The sequence below is a fragment of the Emys orbicularis genome, chromosome 9 (assembly GCF_028017835.1).
Source record: "Emys orbicularis isolate rEmyOrb1 chromosome 9, rEmyOrb1.hap1, whole genome shotgun sequence".
NCBI lineage: Eukaryota > Metazoa > Chordata > Testudines > Emydidae > Emys > Emys orbicularis.
This window is the reverse complement of record NC_088691.1, coordinates 15,537,432-15,558,185: the sequence shown is the minus strand read 5'-3', so window position 1 is coordinate 15,558,185 and position 20,754 is coordinate 15,537,432. Positions and strand designations below refer to the sequence as shown.

The following is a 20,754-nucleotide window of genomic DNA, read 5'->3' as shown; positions in this document are numbered from 1 at the left end:
AAATGGAGGACTCTGCACTTGTCCTTGTTGAACCTCATCAGATTTCTTTTGGCCCAATCCTCTAATTTGTCTAGGCCCCTCTGTACCCTATCCCTACCCTCCAGTGTGTTTACCACTCCTCCCAGTTTAGTGTTATCTGCAAACTTGCTGAGGGTGCAATCCACGCCATCCTCCAGATCATTAATGATGATTAATAATCATTCATGTCATTGATACTTCGTTATAACTGTGTAGCACTTTAGCTGGCTAATTATTAGCCCTATTTTGAACTCAGAACTGGTATATAGCTCTTGGTCCTCCATATTTGTATGACATTGGGCAATAAAGTATTTTTATTAACTTACTGTGCTGTAAGTAGATGAAAGTAAATGCAATGATAATTTGCAGTAAGTTAATGGTAGATGATTATTTGTCAAGAAAAAAACATCTGAAATGTTCATCTTGTACACAGAGAAGGTGGTTGGGACCATAGTGTATGACATATGGCTTTCTTAACCCAACACTGGACTAAGATGTCCAAAATCTGGCCCTGCTGAAGTTCATGGCAGAACTCTCCCTGAACCTCAAAGGAACCAAGAGTTAACCCATCTTGTCTAATTTGACTATAAAGAGCTCAGAGTTTGTGTCTCAGATGCATGGTACACATAATTCAAATTAAAGACTAAAATTGAACCGTGCTCCATATCAGAAGCCATTCTCCGGCAGAGCGATATAAAATATATTGTAAATGTACCCAATGATTTTTCATCAAGGTGGAACTCTGAGTATTCAAGATGAGCTTTGGGAACCTCATAGAAAAATAGGGTGTCTTGGGACCACACAGTATCTGCTCACAGTACTTGAGCTTTCATAGCTGAGGTTATAAAGATGCATGCAGTCTAATGTGCGTCAGGGAAGACCATTCCCAGATTGGTGTTTAGTATTACTTGTCTTTTATGCCTTGGGCTCAAAAAGGCAGGCACAGTGGGAGGTGCAGATGCTTGGCACCTTTTGAAATCAGGCTACTTATCAATAGAGGAGCCTAACTATAGGTGCCTAGGTTTGTAAATTTTGGCCAAGGCCTTCAGGGAAGTCACCAAGATTTTTGTAGCCTTTGAGGGAGTGCCATTTCAACTCAGTGCCTGTCAAACGGATTAGGCTGGACACAGAGGCTTTAAGCTACAGTGAGAATTAAGCGTCCCTCCACATGAATGGCCTGCCTCTAATTCAGGGGTTCTCAAACTTCATTGCACTGCGACCCCCCCCCCCTTCTGACAATAAAGTTACTACATGACCCCGGGAGGACAGGGGTGTTGGCGCCTGAGCCCTGCCACCCTAGGTGGGAGGAGAGGGGGCTGCAGCCTGAGCCCCATTGCCCCGGGTGCGGATGGAGCTCAGGCTTCAGCTTCAGCCCTGGGTCCAGCAAGTCTAATGCTGGCCCTGGTGACCCCATTAAAATGGGGTTGTGACCTAAGTTTTCCGTAAGCTGTGTGGCCGTGCAGCTGCCTATTTAGTAACACAGGTGCTAAGGGAACCTGCCCGGGGACCTGCCGTGGCATGGGGAGGGTGCCCCTCCCCTGGCTCTAACCTAGCTCGGCCCTCAACCTGCAATGGCCGGGGTGGCCCCCTGGCCCCAACTATGCCGCGTCCCGGCCCAGACCCAGACCCGGGCGTCCCGGCCCCGAACCCAGCCGTGGCGGACCGGAGTGACGCAGTGTGGCCCGGACCCAGCCGTGGTTGGGACAGCTAGGCCCAAACCCGGGCGACCCAGCCTGGCCAAAGTCGTGGCGGCCCAGCCTCGGCCGGCGCAGCATGCCGCAGCCCGGACCCGGCTAGTGCGGCCTGGACCAAACCCAGGCAGCCAACCCCTACCACAGCCCTAAGCCCCTCATTCCCAGCCTCAGCCCAGAGCCCGCACCCCCCAACTGGAGTCCTCACACACCTGCACCCCAACCCTCTGCCCCAGCCCTGAGCCCCCTCCCACACTCTGAACCCCTCATCCCCACCCCCACCACATGAATTTTGTTATGTGCACCAATATGGAGGTGATGTGTGACACATCACCTTCATATTGGTGCACATAACAAAATTAATTCCTCACATGGGTGGGAAAAATTTGAGGGAACACTGGTCCCGACCCACAGTTTGAGAACCGCTGCTCTAATGTTTTTATCATAGAAATCTACAGGGCAGCTACCAGGAATTTTCTATACCCCTGTACGCAGCACAACTTTCTCAACTGAGAGTACGGATCTGATATTCAATTTGGGAGGACAGTTCTGCAATCCTTATTGAATGAAAACTCCTCAACCTACCTTCCTGAGAGTCTGTTTTTCCCAAGTGAGGATATGCAGAGGCTATCTCAAAGAAGAAAGAGAGGTTACTTATCTGTGGCTCTTTGAGAGTGTCTCCTCTGCATATTCATTCTGGTTCCTGCCCACCTTCTACTCTTTTCCAAAGTTCTACTGTTATACAGCTATGCTGTGTGTGGAGTGACTAAAATGGTTGGGGATTGTATAGCCCTTTAAAATTGTGGCGCTGATGATTCAGTCCCATAGGGGGGCACTTGTGCTGTCCCAACAGTCATTGGTTTTCTAGAAAGTTTCTGAAGTTCAGTGGCACTGAAGAGCCACATTCCATAAGTGTGAATATGCAGGGACAGTACTCCCAAAGAACCATAGTAACTGGTAAGTAAACATTCTTTATGTCTCCTGTGGATTTACCAGAGAATTTCAAACTAAGTTTTGTGAATTCCTCATCTTTTACAGACACTGAACCAAACATTTTCCATGACAAAACATATTAAGTAGGATTCTATTTTGTGAGACTGAATTAATTTTAGAAAAATTTTGGAGAAAAAAATTCATTTTGGTGAAATCAATATATTGACTTGACATTATCAGTTGCATACATTATTTGGTCTTAATTCAGCTTTGTGGTAAACTAATGTTGCAAAATTTTACTAATTGTTAAATTTGTGTATGTCAATACTTTAATAATATACATTCCTACTAGAATAGAAGGAACAAAATTAAAAGACATTAATACACAATTTACAACATACATTGAAAAAAATGTCATTACACTGAGGGACTTCAAAAGGCAGGATCTGGCCCAGAGTCATTTAATCAAAAGCCTTTCCCAAAATGGAGTATGTTAAAGAGAATATTGCTTCTAATTTCTAAAAAAATGTCTGAATGTTTGTGTTTTGCAGAGATGGAATTCTGTGAACATCCACACATCGTGTGCTCTGGCTACCAGCCAGACTTGCATGGTGTATCTCAGCATGGTTACCCATTGGAGATGGGTTCAGATGTGGATACTGAGACTGAAGGTGGTGCTTCACCACCAGATCATGCTCTGAGGATGTGGATGACGGGGATGAAATCAGAACACAGTTCCTGTTTGTCAAGCCGGGCAAATTCAGCTTTGTCCCTCACTGACACTGACCATGAAAGGAAGTCTGATGGAGAGAATGGTAATAAAGCAATCATATAGTATACTAAAATATAAAGAGCAGCTTATTTGAACCTTTCCTCTTCTTGTTTATTTTTCTTCTCTTTCTATAGATCCTCATTCTATAGACAAATCAAAAGGCTTAAATTGTGTTTATGTTCATAGTATACATTGAAAATATGAAAGTGAGAAGATGTTTTGGGTTAATTTGTGTATTTCCTTTTAACAGTGGAAGCAATGTTAGCTTCCCCTTTGTATACATTAGGAACATAGGGACTGATCCGAAACCCATTGAAGTTAACTTTAGTGGTCTTTGGATCAGGCCCTTAATCCTGTAAATGCAGTTGTAGTGGATGTACCTGAAGTAGGAGCTCATTCTGCAAACATTGGCTTCTGGTCATAGTACTTCAGACTGACTAGTTCCAGTTTGACTCCAATGGTACTACCCTCAGTTAAAAGTACTATGCCCAATATTAAGTGTTTTCAAGATCAGATCCTTTTTTGTACACTGCATAATAGTCTCCTGTGGAGGTGGGATAAGCCCTTTACTTGAGACTCCTGTCATAATGGGCAAAATGCTAAATTTTTCTTTTTCTGCCAAAATGATTGGATAGGTCTTTTTCATCACTAATGTCTGTGATTCTTGTAATATGTGATGCTTTATCACTATTGTTGAAAAAGTTTGTGTTCTCTTCCAGGCTTTATGCTTATGTAGTATTTGAATGTTCCCAGAAGGTAGAATTTTTTAAAAAAAAAAGTTAGTGAGAGTAAGAAAATCAAAGCATTATTCACCTCAGTGTATCAAGCAACAAATAGAAATATTTTCTAATAATTTCCCCACTGAGTATTTCAGAGCAATAGGTAAATAAATATTATCATATATTTCCACTAAGCATCAGTATGCCTATCCCATGTTCTAGTTTTATATTTATACATGTAGGCTACAGTATAGAAATTGTGAAATAATTCATTTTAAAGATATATAGATGCGCACACACACAGACACTCTCTCACACACATATGTATGTATTTTACTGGCTAATAAAATATCAGAAGGGGGCAATGAAAATAACTGATACCATTGTAGTGTTCAGAGTAGTGCTGTTTTAGTAGAGATACAGTGGTAGGGTGTAGTAAGGTCCTGTGATTAATGTCCTTTTTGTAGATGTAATATATGTTTTGACAGTACTAGAGTGCAGATCATATGTGAAGTTGATAGTGTAATTATAATTTGTCCTGTGCGTGATTGTCTGTCCCTTGTACACCAGTGAAAATGTCCCATATATCTTCAAAGTTACAGGAGCATGACTTCCCTCATGTGCTTTATCCATCTGAGGATTAAGTCTTCTGTGCCAATGTTCTTTGTTGTTTTGCTAGCATCTAAGTCATGTGAGTGCTGCCACTTGCTTGTACAGAGAGCAAGTGTTGCCTTCTTTCATCTGTCACCTGAATTCTGCCTGTTGGATATGGACCTCCTTCCTTCCACTCACAATACTGCCTTTTTAGGCATTCTGGTTCTTAAATAAGGATTAGCAGGCTTGAATATGGCCTGCCCTGGGATTGTCTGCTTGCTCAGCACTGGAAGGTTTAAAGGGAAGGCTGTTTGCAAAGGGAGCACACTTATTTGTGTCATGCAGAGAAGAGGATCTTTCCAGTTCAATATTTTAAGGTTTTTGGAGTTGACACCTTGAGATCTGATTGGCTGTTTGGCCAAGATGTCAAATTTTACTTGCAACACTTTTTTATGGCTGGGTCATTGTGATAATCAACTGGTCATAGAGTTACACTAAATGTCATATTTGGGGTCAGTAACAAATTTCCTTCTACAGCAGATTGGGTAGCTGTGGGTGGAGGGGGAAGAAGCTGGTATTACCTTACTCCCTATGCATTGGAAGAATCAAGGACTGCATGATATTAGGGGAAGGAGGCCTAGTTATAGGGTTTTGAGGATGGAGTAACTTCTTGTAGATTCATAGATTTTTAAAGCTAGAAGGGGCTATTAGGAATATTTAGTCTTACCTCCTGCATAGTCCAGGCCATAGCCCTTCACTCAGTGATTGCTGCATTAAGCCCATAACTTCTAGTCCTCCATAAATCTTTTGTCACTACTTTTTAATCAAAGTGCCTGTTGTTTTAGGTTACATTCTTAGCCATGGGTCCCAAATCCTCTCCTCTGATTGGGAATAGGAGGTTGAGGGAAAATTGAGGTGTTGCACTACTGTTGGGAAGGGCATTGGAACTGAGAATACTGGTATGAGTCATTATCTATCTGAACTCCCAGTTCTCACTCTGGGGAATTGTCAGGGTTGGGGTTGATAGACTAGGCTTCATTGTACTTCTCCACCTATGGATGGGACACAACAATACTTGTTGGTTTGTAAAAAGCATATGGATAAACTTGGAGACTACAGGGATTTAGGCCACTACTGGTTAGTTAATTGTTTTCATTCACAGGATAAGTTTATAAATAAATTCATGGTCAGAGGACTTGAAGCAAGAGATGTGCGTGTGCACATGCACTATATACTGTGCTAGGTTGGCTTGCATACAGTAAAAAAAAAAAAAAAAAAGCGCTCTCTGAACACTGTTCTTTTCAAGTCTTAAATAATTCATAGATTCATAGATTCTAGGACTGGAAGGGACCTCGAGAGGTCATCGAGTCCAGTCCCCTGCCCGCATGGCAGGACCAAATACTGTCTAGACCATCCCTGATAGACATTTATCTAACCTACTCTTAAATATCTCCAGAGATGGAGATTTCACAACCTCCCTAGGCAATTTATTCCAGTGTTGAACCACCCTGACAGTTAGGAACTTTTTCCTAATGTCCAACCTAGACCTCCCTTGCTGCAGTTTAAGCCCATTGCTTCTTGTTCTATCCTTAGAGGCTAAGGTGAACAAGTTTTCTCCCTCCTCCTTATGACACCCTTTTAGATACCTGAAAACTGCTATCATGTCCCCTCTCAGTCTTCTCTTTTCCAAACTAAACAAACCCAATTCTTTCAGCCTTCCTTCATAGGTCATGTTCTCAAGACCTTTAATCATTCTTGTTGCTCTTCTCTGGACCCTTTCCAATTTCTCCACATCTTTCTTGAAATGCGGTGCCCAGAACTGGACACAATACTCCAGCTGAGGCCTAACCAGAGCAGAGTAGAGCGGAAGAATGACTTCTCGTGTCTTGCTCACAACACACCTGTTAATACATCCCAGAATCACGTTTGCTTTTTTTGCAACAGCATCACACTGTTGACTCATATTTAGCTTGTGGTCCACTATAACCCCTAGATCCCTTTCTGCCGTACTCCTTCCTAGACCGTCTCTTCCCATTCTGTATGTGTGAAACTGATTTTTCCTTACTAAGTGGAGCACTTTGCATTTATCTTTGTTAAACTTCATCCTGTTTACCTCAGACCATTTCTCCAATTTGTCCAGATCATTTTGAATTATGACCCTGTCCTCCAAAGCAGTTGCAATCCCTCCCAGTTTGGTATCATCCACAAACTTAATAAGCTTACTTTCTATGCCAATATCTATGTCGTTAATGAAGATATTGAACAGAGCCGGTCCCAAAACAGACCCCTGCGGAACCCCACTTGTTATGCCTTTCCAGCAGGATTGGGAACCATTAATAACAACTCTCTGAGTACGGTTATCCAGCCAGTTATGCACCCACCTTATAGTAGCCCCATCTAAATTGTAGTAATAAAGAACAAATCTTAATGAATTGCCCAGCCCTTTACACTTAGGACTCTCTTCATGAACCAAATGTGCTAAGTTTATCCTTGAATGTCATGCAATGTACACTGAGACCAGTCTTTTCTCAATTACTGTGAAAATAGACTACTTCACCATCAGCACATTTCTTAGTAGGCCACCTCAATGAATGTATGTGGTGTGAAATTGGGTGACTGCATTATCAGGTTGAAAGGGGGAAAGTTATGTTGTGAAATGTTGTTTCTGCTTCCCCAAAGCCTGTCTTACCTGACCTGTAAAGTGAGACCTGGAGAAGAAGAGACCTGCAGAAATCCTGGGTTCAGAGGGTTTGTCCAAATGGTCTATGAAAATGTATTCTTGCAACTAGAATAAACTTAAGGGAAAATGGCTTTTCTATTAGTTCCATAATTTAGTTTCTTAAAACGTATATTCATTACTTGTAGTATGAAAAATTCTCGTTTTCCTTTTCCCTTAGTGTCCAAAAGAGTAGTATCATAACAACAGATAGATAACCACTTTTAAGTGGCAGCATTAGAAGGATCCAAAGATGTGGTCTGTGGTAGACTGCTTCTTTTACATTGATCTCAAGCAAATCCACTCTTACATGCTACACACTACTGGATGGTATTTTCAGTGGGCCAGATCTTGAAGTGCTTTCTCACTTTTCATTCAAGCAAAAGTCTCATTAATGCCAGTGAGAGTTTTTCCCTGGCTGAGGACTGAATAAATTAAGAATAAGGACTTCAGAAGACCATATATTAAATTTATATTTGTATAGTAAAAAAGTGATCTTAACGGCTTGGGCAGTGCTTATCTATTTGGGGTGGTCAAACACATTTTTTCTTATCCCTCGCCCACATGCGAGTATTATATAGTTAATTAATTCTTGTGGATAAATACCTTTCATTCTGTACAAGAAGTCATCCAACCACATGAAGAATATGGGTCAGAATTTATCCTAGTTACACCTTTGTTACCCTGGAGACTTCAGTCAGTTTGAATGGGTGGAACGGAGAGTAAAATCGGCCCTACATATGTAAAAATAATGAGCACGTTGCACATTGAGTGAGGTGCAAGGGGGGCCATTGTTGGGATTATGAGAGGAAGGTGTGTACCTCTTTAAGGGGTTAGAGAGGCATGGAGTGACTTATATGGCAGCTGCAAAGCAGGCTAGCATGTGGATGTTGACCCATCCCTTCCCCTCTCTCAGCTGACCGGAAGAGAGGCGGCACTATATAGGTCCCTGCTGGGAAGGAAAAGCCATCTTTTATCTCGGCCAGGTGGAGCAACTCCCATCCATGAAAGTGGTGAAATACCAGGTTGTCAGGATCCTCTGTGGGCATTGCGCTACTTGCTCCTTTCTTTGGGAGCTGGGGTTGAATTTCTCCCTCACCACCAGATTGGCCAAGGCAAAATGGGGTTTTTTTTGCCTTCCCCACAGCAGGTTTGGGGGGGCTTAATTGGGGCAAACATGGAATGGGAGTTAGAGTCCAGTGTAGGTACTCTGTAGGGATGGGATACAGTGATCAGATAAAATGGATTGGTAAAAAATTCAAAGGAGGCATTTGTTAAAGGAGTGGAAACATGGGAAGTTTGGAACTGCTTTGACTGGCACGAGGGGACCCCTCCATCCTTTATAGCCACCCCCACCCTTCATTTGAGTGGGGAGTCAGGTCTCATCAGTGGGTTGGCTGGAGTCCAGGATGGGTAAGGGGGAGAGCTGAGAGCCTCTGGATATATATCTGGATATAAAATGATCATGGAATTACTTGCACTCTTCACTTTTGTCTCCCGCGTGCTCCCAGACAGTTAAGAATAAAGCTGGGGCCTAATCAAATCACATCCAGTGTCTCTGGTCCTCCTTCAAGCATAGCTGGACAAAGATATGGTCACAAGAGAGTCTTAATTTTTTTGTCTCTAGATTACAGTATTTTTGCCAGACAATATAAAATGTAAATGCTATAGTTCTTTTAACTTGCCTACCTGGGTGACATGATTCTGGGTTAACACTGCATCTGTTGCTTGCTATTCTGAAGATAATCTAATATGGAGAAAGAGATAAGAGACAGGGTTATTTAAAAATGCTTACTATGTTTACATGGTATACTTAAATCCAACTGAACAACATAGCCTGCAAATTTAATTGGATACTTTAAGCATGCTATATCCATATTTAACATCTTTAGGGAATATTAAGTCTTGGTTGTACTATTTATAGTTACTAATTTCTTACTCAAAGTAGCTGGTGGAAGATGTATGCTTTCTCTTGAATTTCTTTATGAACCTAATCAACATTCTTTATTATGTATACTGAGTAATTCCATTTGATAGTTTACTAGATAACTTATTTTGCTATCAAACACCCCAACTCTGTCATAATCATTACTTAAACACACTCTTGTTTAGGAAGCATTGAACAAATTGTTTGAGTACCAATATTCTCATTTAAATTAGTTGTTCTCAGTGTTAATGACAATTAATAATAGCCTGTTAGTGCACAAACTGCCTTCAGCTGTGCCTGAGGCTAAGCAAAATATATATTAACTACTAGTAATGAATGACCAGTTTCTTGGGAATTGTTGCTTAACTCAGCAATGCTATAAATAGCCTGTTATAATGTGTACACTGTTACTGTATAATGTGTGATGGTAGACCTGCAGCAGAAAAGCTACACAATGACAACCTGAAATGTATTTATAAAAATAGAGTATATTTTATTGCATTGAAAAGGTCAGCAATTACCCTCAACCTATCAAAATCATATTTTCTATTACATCATATCATAATATAATTTTAATTGGCTTCAAAAGTTTAATCTATCAGCATACTATTCTTATTAATTTATGTCAAAAAAAAATTCCTGTGTACACGTATGTTTGTAATGAAATTACAATATCTCATGGTCAGAGAGTGATGATAATGTTTATTTTTGCTGTTGAGAATGCTGTTAAAATGTATTTACATCTGTTGTGTCCTTGATTTTTTTCAATTGCTGTACTCATCAAAGGAAGTACAGGATCTGGTCTTTGTTTTGATTTGCTATTTCTGACTTAGAGCTCTTGAGATTTGGTTAGTGGATTTTTTTCATAACATAATTATATTTACCTGAAAACAACAACAGACAGAACAAACAAAAAACCCACTGAAGTAAATGGAAACACTGCCTTTCACTTTAATGGGCTTAGGATCAGGCACAATGTGCGGTCATAAGTGTTTTAATAATATTAACAATACCTAGCAAGCAGATTGCAAAACTGGGAAAGTATCATTATCCTAATTTGACACATGGGGTAAATGAAGCACAGATAGGATAAGTGATTTGTACAAGGTCACACACTGAATCGGTGGCAATGTTAGGGTCTCCATCTCCTAGCCCTGGGCTATCAATCTGATTTAACATGCACCAGTGTAAATCAGACATAACTCCATTAAAGTTAATGTACACCACTTTAGGTGAGATCAGAATTTGCTTTCAGTTTTCTAACCTCAACACTGTTGTCTCCTTACTATAAACCCTTACTGTATTAAGGTTACAGATAAAAATTGGGTTTAATTGTGTGAAAAAATGTTAAATTAATAATTGTATAATCTATATAAATGTATTCATTTGACACATTTAAATGGGAGCAGTGACCTAGTGCATAAAGCACAAGACTGGGTCTCGAGGGACCTGGGTTCTATTTCCTGCTCTGCCACTGGCCTGCTTGGTATGTCCATCTGTAAAATAGGGATAATGATGCTCATCTCATTTATAAAGCACTTTAAGATTTACTGGTGAAAAGTGCAGCAGCAGCCAGTTTCTAATTTCATTTACTCTGGGTGTCAATAGATTTACTCTGAATTTAATAAGATTAGAATACCACTCTCAGGAAGAAGTAGAAAGTTTCACATTTTAATGCAAGATGATGAGAATATTGGAATTAATTCTGATATTATTTACTGTTCTTTTGGAAACAAACAAAATCATCAGACTCCTCTTTCCATTTTTCCCTGCCTTTAAATCCCCATCTTCACACAGGAAATGACTGCAAACAACTACGTTATAATAACAGTACATTTCCTGAACAGTTAATCCATATGAATCATTAGGCAAGATTTTTGTTTAAAATTACTGTGGCTAAATATGGAGCCAGCCAGTGCTTAATTTGTGCCAGCACTGAGTCCCGGCACCTAGGCTTGGCAGTTCATGGCCCTGGCATCTCTGGGCTTGCTGTGTCAGTTATGCAAGTAAAAAAATTCCTTGAGCCCAAGCACCTCTTTCATTACAAATTAAAAACTGGGTCATCCCCTTAACTTCAGTGTTATTACTCTGGATTTACACTAGTAAAACTGAGATAAGAACTTGGCCCACCAATTTTCATGTGGAATAATGAAGCTAAATCTCAGCAAACTGCCTTGATAATGTAAGGGGTAAAGATCCAACTTAATCCCACACCATCCAGGTAATTTAGAATTTAATGTTACTCTGTCCATTTCTGATCTGCACTGTTGTGTCATGATATTGTAGCATATATTGTGTATAAAATCAAGGATGTACACTATCAGACACAAACTCGAGACATTCATAAGGGATAGTCAAACCACATGAGTTGTGCATACTCTGCAAAGCCTTATGGCTGAATTTCCTGAATGTTGAGTTTATCTAGGCCCTTAAAACCTGATCTTCCCTTAGATAATTTGGAACATTAGGCCGTTAATGTTGTTTATATAAATGAATTTTCAGTTGCTGTTGGGTTGCTTTTTGCATTATTTTTTTTTTTTTTTACATTTGCATCATTGTGTTTTTAACAATAGTACAACTTATATTGCATACTTTCTCTACAATTGATACAGCTCCAAAGGAGCCATCAGAATGTCAAAGGAAGTATGCAAGGCCCTGCAATGACCAGGTAATGACTTTGCCAGGAATATTAGAGTATAACTTGACATTGTAACTGCTCTGTAGGAGCCTCTAGTAGGCTATAAGACACTGCCCTGGACTTTGTAACGGCTCCTATGGAAATGTTAGTATTTCAGGGGAAGCATGTGTCATTTGAATTGCTTTGGATATGTAGGAGACACATCTGTTGACATTGTAACATTGATTCAATGAGAGCATTGAATCTGTTGCTGACATCTCAAACATTTATGAAACATAGTTATTATACATGGCCAGTTATTTTTCAATATTCTGGGCCAAATTCTGTCCTTTAAATGCACGCATTTGTTACACTGATTCAGCTCCCAGTGAAGTCAAAGTATCTGAGGGCAAAAGCTGGCCCCATGTATTGTTTTTATTCTTATCGTTGAATTGTGATATTTTAAAATCAGTAAATAGTATTTTTAAACTTTGCTGTTCACAATGTTTATTTCTATAGCAGCAGACACTACACTGAGGACAAAATGCTGGCAATATTTAATACTCTACATTAGAGCTCATTGAAACAATGTTTGGAACTGGGGAAAATATTTTTGGTGTTCTAGTCCAAGTGACCTTTTGCCTACAGCATTGCAAATGCAGCAGTATATTTACACAAGATTGTGATATTTTTAGCCTTACAATTTTGTTTTCCTTCATTGCAAAGTTGGGGGGTGGAGGGAGAGAGAGGGGGAGAGAAAGAACTTGAAGAGAACAGTCAAGTTTAATTTTTATACCAGAGCGGGCTAAAGTGGACAATAGAGCTCAGAAAAAAATCACACTGACGAATATGCTTCCCTCCTCTGTGCTATGTGGGGGTGGGGATAATGCACCTGGATAGAAGCTGGTGGGGAAAGAAAAGATAGCTGCATGGACTATTATTCCTCTTTCTACTTAACCTTCTGTCTTTTGTTGATGGAAGAGAATGAGCAGGAAAAGATGTTTCCACAAAGTCAAAGTCAAACTATATTTATGAATAATTAACAGTAGACAGGTAATAGTTTTCTCTCAGTTAAACTTTACATTTAAAGTTATAAACTAGACTAGAATCTGTTTTATGGAGAAACTTTTGTGATAGCTTATTTATATTTTCCCTTGCCATAAATCATTGATTCTACTTTAATATTTGCAATTTCTTTGTAGACTTCCTTTGGAATATAAATAATTAATCAAATTTTAAAAAACTAGTAGAAATTGAAATCGTCTATCTTGTAGATACTGGTGTGGAACTTTATTGCTTGGGTGACTTCATATAGTTGACAATCAAGATTTCCTTAATATGGAGGACATGTTATTTTCAGTTAATCTGAAAACTCTACATTTGAAAAGCAGTTTCTCTGTGTAACGTTGCACTCCATAATGTTTTATGGAAACATGCTTATGACTGTGAATATTATGTAACTGAAATATGCTTTAGGCAAAAGGTCTCTTGTAAGGTATCATTACAAAGCTTATAATCTACTGAGTGTGTTCATCCTATTTGTATGCATATATCATTTTTGTATCTGAAACTAGGAATATGAAGCAGAACTCTGAGATGCTATTGTAGTTATACAAAGTGTGGGCCATTAATGGTGGTTTGGAAGCTTGATGGCTCCCATTGACTAGGACAATTGGTTGTAAATGGTCTGTTTACTTGCAAACCTTCCTGGGTGCATGTGGGCCAGCCCTGGAAGAATAGAGGATGGGGTCTCACAGGACATGTGACCATGTCACCTGATACTGGAATCCACCTTAAACCTGGTGCTTTTCCTTTTAGAAGGAGAGGTGGGGACCCAGAGAGACAAAAGATTCCCGCCTTGTGCCAAAGCTATAAAAGGGGGTGGAACAGAACAAAGCGGAATTTCAGTTATGTGAAAACTGCTAGTTAACACCTAAGATGTTTGCTGAAACCAACAAGGACTAAAAAGATTGGGCCCAGACTAGGAAGAAGTCTAGTCTGTGAAAGATGCTTATTGGAACATCTCTGAGGGTAAAATATTATTTGTAATCAGTTTCTTAATGTATTAGGCTTAGACTTGCGTGTTTTTGCCTTATTTTGCTTGGTGACTTACTTTATTCTGTCTGTTATTACTTGAAACCACTTGAATCCTACTTTTTATACTTAATAAAATCACTTTTGTTTCTTAATTAACCCAGAGTAAGTGATACCTGGGGGAGCAAACAGCTGTGAATATCTCTCTATCAGTGTTATAGAGGTTGGACAATTTATGAGTTTACCCTGTAAAAGCGTTATACAGAGTAAAATGGATTTATTTGAGGTTTGGATCCCATTGGGAACTGAGTGTCTGTGTGTTGGAGATAGGTGACCGGCTGAGCAGTTTTTGGGAAAGTCTGCAGCTTTCGGGGAGTGGATCCGACCTGGGTCTGTGTTGCAGCAGACTAGCATGTCTGGCTCAACAAGGCAGGGTTCTGGAGTTCCAAGCTGGCGGGGCAAACGGGCTCAAAGGTAGTTCCAGCATGTCAGTTGACAGTCCCAAGGGGGTCTCTGTGACTGAACCCATCACACTCTGTTTGCAGAATACTGTGTTATGCTGGAGCATTGATATCTAGTAGGCAAGTGGTTTTACATTTCAGAGGGGCTTGCCAAAATTAGCAGTTGTTGAAACAAACCCCACAGATATGAAACCTTTCATGTAATACATACTGTTTTCTGTCAACTAACAATTTTGGCACTATACACATTGTGTTTAAGGGCTCTATCCTACTCCTGTTGAAATAAATAGAGAAGATTTGACCCTAAGTGAACAAATTAAGTGTACAAAACGGCGTGCTTATGGATGGTATCCGTTATTTTCTGGTTCATCCAGAACTCAAAATTCTTCACTATTATTTTTCACTTCTATAATTCTCCACAACTCTAAAGTACCTCATGTATTTTGGATCTGTCGCTTCATTCCTGTTTGCCTTTGTACTTCAATGCAATATCCTTTTTTGTCTGTCTTAGTAATGTTTTTCAAGATTTTAGATAATAATTATGAAACAATTGATTTAATTAAATAACATGAAAAAATAGTTCAAAAGCACTTTGAAGGGATACTTAGACCCCAGCCTTGCAAAGACAGTTATGCATGTCCTTGATATTAGAATCTAATGTATGGTGGGCATCTTTCCTATCCTTGATTTAGAAAGGATGTACTGTAAATATCTCTAGAAGCATATGGAGTTAATACGAAGGAGTGTGAAGGAGTTGCTGGAAAAGGAGGGAACTTATAAAAATATAGCATATTTTATCATGGAAATTCAGGAAGTAAATTTATCATCTCCCTGAGATAGTATAACAATTTTTCTTCCATTGCTTAACATTTTCCTACATCAAACTGTCACTTTGATTTAAGTTTGTTAACATTACAATGTGAAGATTTTCAAAGATCTTTCTATTTTATTTCTGAGTTCTAAGCATCTTCTTAGGGTTAGAATCACAGTCTTGCTAAATTGATCTGACAGTTGGAAGCTGTTTTTCATCTGGTATAAGATGTTCCTCTGAAAACTGTAAGTAAGGCATTTTTTGTCCAAAGCAAGGCTTGCCAGAAAAGTTGTTAACTTTGATTATACTAAAGATATTACCTTAGGCCACCAAAATGACTAATTTGATCTTATTTTACTGGTTCTTTGTACCCTTGACCTGAGACTTTAAATAAAAGAAATATCTAGAGATTTTTTCCAACAAGTTGCTTTTCAATTGCTGCAAATTGAATTAGTGTAAGTAAAATAGAAAGAAGGGATCTAGAAAATCAATATTGCATTGGTAGTAAACTGGAGAATACTAACAAATTATCCTTTTAAGATTTAGCGAGATTTAATCTAAACATCATTTTCTCTTGACCATATGAGAGCTCCTAGGGTAATTTAATACATAGTCCTAATATAGATGAGAAATGATTGCTCTTTCCTGGTCCTTTTTGCCTTCTTTTTACCTGTTGCGCACAATATAACAAGTATCAGAGGGGTAGCCATGTTAGTCTATACCCATAAAAACAATGAGGAGTCCGTGGCACCTTAAAGACTAACAGATTTATTAGGGTATAAGCTTTCATGGGTTAAAAAAACACTTCTTCAGATGCATGGAGTGAAAAAATACAAGCATAAATATAGTGGCACATGAAGTGAAGGGAGTTACCTTACAAGTGGAGAACCAGTGATGACAAGGCCAATTCAGCCAGGATGGATGTGGTCCACTCCCAATAATTGATGAGGAGGTGTCAATACCAAGAGAGGGAAAATTGCTTTTCTAATGAGCCAGCCACTCCCAGTCCCCGTTCAAGCTCAAATTAATGGTGTTAAGTTTGCAAATGAATTGTAGCTCTGCAGTTTCTCTTTGAAGTCTGTTTTTGAAGTTTTTTTGTTGCAGGATGGCTACTTTTAAATCTGTTGTTGAATGTCCAGGGAGATTGAAGTGTTCTCCTACTGGCTTTTGTATGTTACCATTCCTCATCTCCAAGTTGGACACAAATCAGACATACATCCAGAGAGGCATCACCTCCTAGAGAGGCTTGCCTATGCTAGTTCAAACTGGATTTTCCAGAGACCAATAAACAAAGAAGGGGATTTGGGATAAATAGTCTGAGTTTAAAGTGACTCAGAGTCATCTTTCTGATCCAGCAAATGCACAGGACCTTCTGCCCAAGAGAAGGGTTCCAATCCGTAGGGAAGGGTTGGAAGGACTGATACTGACCGATACTGACCAGAGCCCTTGTTGGAGATGGGGTGGAAGGTTGATCTCTGGTAAGCTTATTAGCATGTGTCTAGGTTCTTTTATAATTTTTAATATGTTTTTCTGTAATGCTTTTACCTTTAGAATAAAGGTGCTTGCTTGGAATGAACTCAGTTGCAACTTTATACTGTGTGCAATTACAACCATTCATAGCTTTTTAAGAGAAAGCAAAATGCAGACTCTGGCCTTTTAGGCACTCTGACTTGCTGGGGATTACAGAGTACACAGGGAACTGTGCAGCCTGGAAAAACCCAGGTTAGGAAAGAGAGACATATTGGTCTCTACCCAAGAGACGTGACAGTTGAGACCACAGAGAATAAAGTTGGAGTTGGCCTGAACTGTGACAAATATTTTTCAATATTTGTTAATCTTTTGTTTTAAATGGCAATAGTGAATATTCTGAAGATCATCACAAATGCAAATTATTTAGAATAAGCAATATTACCAGATAACAGAACATTGTAAAACTGGAAATATTTTCACCTGTAAATAGCTTTAGTCAGAGAATTTAAATGAAATAGGCATGTTGGAATAATATGTAACTGACAGATTCTTTTATCTGTAACCTTGATAATTTGCTAACAATGAAAGAGAAATAATAATAAAAAACCCTCGACACTTTTTTTGCAATAGACAATAGAACTTAGATCAGAGGTCATTTCTGAAATCATACTAATTTAAATTAAAACTAGCAAAACACACTGAATGATGTACAAGTGAATGCACTTTGTTTCATCTTGCTTACATATACCTTATCTTCTGAAATGAAATGAAACATTTCATATATACATTTTGTCACCTTTAGTAGCTCTTATATGCCTCTCTATATTTAAATCCAATTTCATCTTTTGTAACAAAATCTTAAGAAATATCACCTATAAATACCTAAGAGCACTGAATACTTCCTGCAGGCTGCTTCCTTTCTCTTAACAGATGTTTTGAGTAATATTTAAATTAGATTCACATTTCATGTTTATATTTGTCCTAATTATGTTGCATACTTAGCTTCTTTATCTGAAGTTTCTCCCTCAGCAGTCACATAATGAAGATTTCATGTAATGACTTCAGATTACACTGCTAACTTTTGACATAGAATACATCTCTACCCTGATATAACGTGACCCGATATAACACGAATTTGGATATAACGCGGTAAAGCAGCACTCCAGGGGGGCGGGGCTGCGCACTCCGGTAGATCAAAGCAAGTTCGATATAACGCAGTTTCACCTATAACGCGGTAAGATTTTTTTGGCTCCCGAGGACAGCGTTATATCGGGGTAGAGGTGTACTACATGTGGGCGTCTGCTCATAATATATTCATCCCAAGGTGCATTGGTGATGTATTTAGGCAGTAATCCTACAGGCTGCAAAGCAGCCATAAAAGCCGCAAATCAGTGGAATAACTGTGTTTCTACTGTCTGAAAAGCTAGGCAGCAAAGAAAAAGGCAAAGGGACACCACAAATTCCTCTGCACCATAAAGCCAAAATTTAACAGCAGCCCAATCCATGGGAGTGTGCAAGTGTATCTGTGAATGGGCCATTCATGGCCAGTAACTAGATCAACAAACTGCACAGATCCTGTGACCACATACCCTGCTAACAGATACCAAAAATATAAAAAATCATGGAGATTAAGAGGAGCTAGGTGCACAATGAGCTATATATAGTTGATTAGACCCACCCCCCACTCCCATAAATTTTGTGCATTTTTTTTGTTTGTTTTCTGATAGTCACCATTAGCTTCTGAAGGTCAGGGCAGTATGGTATGTTGAAGTATTTTCAAGCTGATGAGAGAAAGGCAATGAACTATTTAAATTTAAATATTTAAATTAGATCAAGTTTTAAGAGCTAAATTCCATATCAGTTTACCTGTGTGGGCCTTCATCCCCAAATACTCGAGTCATCGGCTGCATTTGAACTTATTTATAACACTAACTCTGCAATGTATAAACTGTCCCTACTTTTCTTGTCATAAGTTTTTATTTTTCTTCTTTTTCAGTCTCCCATTTGGTTTCAGTATTGATCAGATTAATAAATACTGCCAAGAGCATGTCTTTGTTTGATACAGCCAATTTTGTCTCTTTTTGGGGTATATTTGTGGAACAGCAGTTTTATATCCTGCTATTGATGAGACGTTAATTTTCTTTTGGCTTTTGAACCTAATGATTGTGATGAGCAGCTATTGAACATTGCTTTGGGCTTGTTTTACATGGATGTACTTATGTCGTTTGTTTCAAATTTGATGTTGAAATTACCCTTTTAAATTGGATTGAAAGTTTTTTATGGTTGTTTATTCCAAGCCTTGTTCTCTATTTTCTCTTTATTTTTGCATTTTTTTTCTTTGTACTGTACTGTGCTGTCTGAATATTTTCAGGATACTGGTATTTTCAGAGAGATACTTACTTGAAAGATTTTCCTTCCATTAGCTGGATCCTTCTTTGAATAAACAGTATCCTTCTTTCTTTAAACAGTAAATTATATTCTCAAGTGAGGACTGAATAGATCCAAACAGACATTTTTCATCATCATGTCTTGCTTTTTCATTGGCTGTAAAGTTTGCTCATCTTCTGTCATTGGGGTATTTCTTTTCCCTGCTCTTTATACTGGTGTTTCTGATATTTTCTTCTGGTATCTTTTAGCAAAGAGCTATCTTCTGTGTAGTTCCTTTCTGCTTTCACGTGTATATAGGTTAGTGCAATAACATTAAAATATCTTATCTGCAGCACAATTCTCTATATTCCTCCTGGAACTTCTTTAGATGTCGATACAAATTCCATGTGCAGAATAGGCACTGGAGATCTACTGGATGTTCCAGAAAGGAGAATTGTAACCGTAGTTTCTAGTAGAACACATATCTATCTATTGTAAGTGGCACACATTATTATAATAGCTTGGCGCATACTGTCTTTAATGTATCTAACTTCACAAGGAAAATACTATAATGCCCATATTACAGATGGGAGGGATTCTCCCGTCTGTGTAAGTAATCCAACTCCTTGAGAGGTGGTAGCTAGATTGACGGAAGAATTCTTCCATTGACCTAACGCTGTCTACACAGGGATTAGGTCGTTTTAACTAATCCTCCCAGAGGTGTGGATTTTTCATGCCCCTGACCGACATAGTTAAACCAACCTAATTTTCTTATGTAAACCAATCCTAAATGACTCACCCAGGATCTCACAGTAATAGAGTAGGGAATTGAACCCAAGGTCTTCTGAGACCTATGCTAGCACTGTAACCATTGAACCATCCTTCTCTCCATGTAGGGCTCTGTTAAGGGCAATATAACCTGTGCCACATTGGAGGAGTTGGACAAGAGAGTACTCTGCCTGAAGTGTGTGGAGGCATTATTGCCTGAGTGAGTCATAATGTCTCTGGAGGAACTGCCGGGAGTATACAGAGAAGCATACTTAATACACTTATTGATAATGATGTAGTGTACATTCATCCAAGGTGCCTACCTGGGACCGTGGCCATGTTCTCCTTCCACCTTGCTATACAACCAGTCACAGTTAAGTGCTGACAACAGCACCAGTTGGCTCCCTATTGCACGCTGGAAAAATGCCTGCATCCGATGTGGAAGTACCAGGTGGAGGAGGGTCTTTGTACCCTACCTATACACATTATGAGACTGATGTAATTAGGAAAGTGGTATAGAATACATTTACTCAATAAGGAGTTGTTGTTTACATTTTCTGATGTAGATTTCAAACTCTAATTACTATTTTTTCTTCTTCAGCACTAATTATCTTTCAGTAAATGTGTTTGTACTTTGTATAAAAACAATAATTGTAGCTCATGCAGTTTTGGCCTTGGTAACAGTTATTGAATTATTGCCTTTCCTGTTACTCTAAATTGCTGTTGGGCAAAGTATCCCCTTGGTTTCAGTATATCCTCACATTTGATGCATTTCTCCCCAAACAGTGCTGCTAGAGTTCATACTTTCTGTTGCTCCATTGCACTAAGCTCTTCACAGCTGGTATTTTAATGTCTA

General features: G+C 39.1%; 1 protein-coding gene across 4 annotated transcripts in view; it reads left to right on the top strand.

Annotated features, from left to right (window-relative positions):
* TENM1 (teneurin transmembrane protein 1) overlaps positions 1-20,754 on the top strand; it is a 385,653-nt gene that overhangs the window by 45,363 nt on the left and 319,536 nt on the right. For 3 of the 4 annotated variants that reach the window (XM_065411097.1, XM_065411096.1, XM_065411095.1), the window contains exon 2: positions 3,194-3,465. In XM_065411097.1, the coding sequence (XP_065267169.1) occupies positions 3,194-3,465 (272 nt within the window). The remainder of the gene's footprint in view (positions 1-3,193; positions 3,466-20,754) is intronic. The other variant, XM_065411098.1, reaches the window with a different exon arrangement.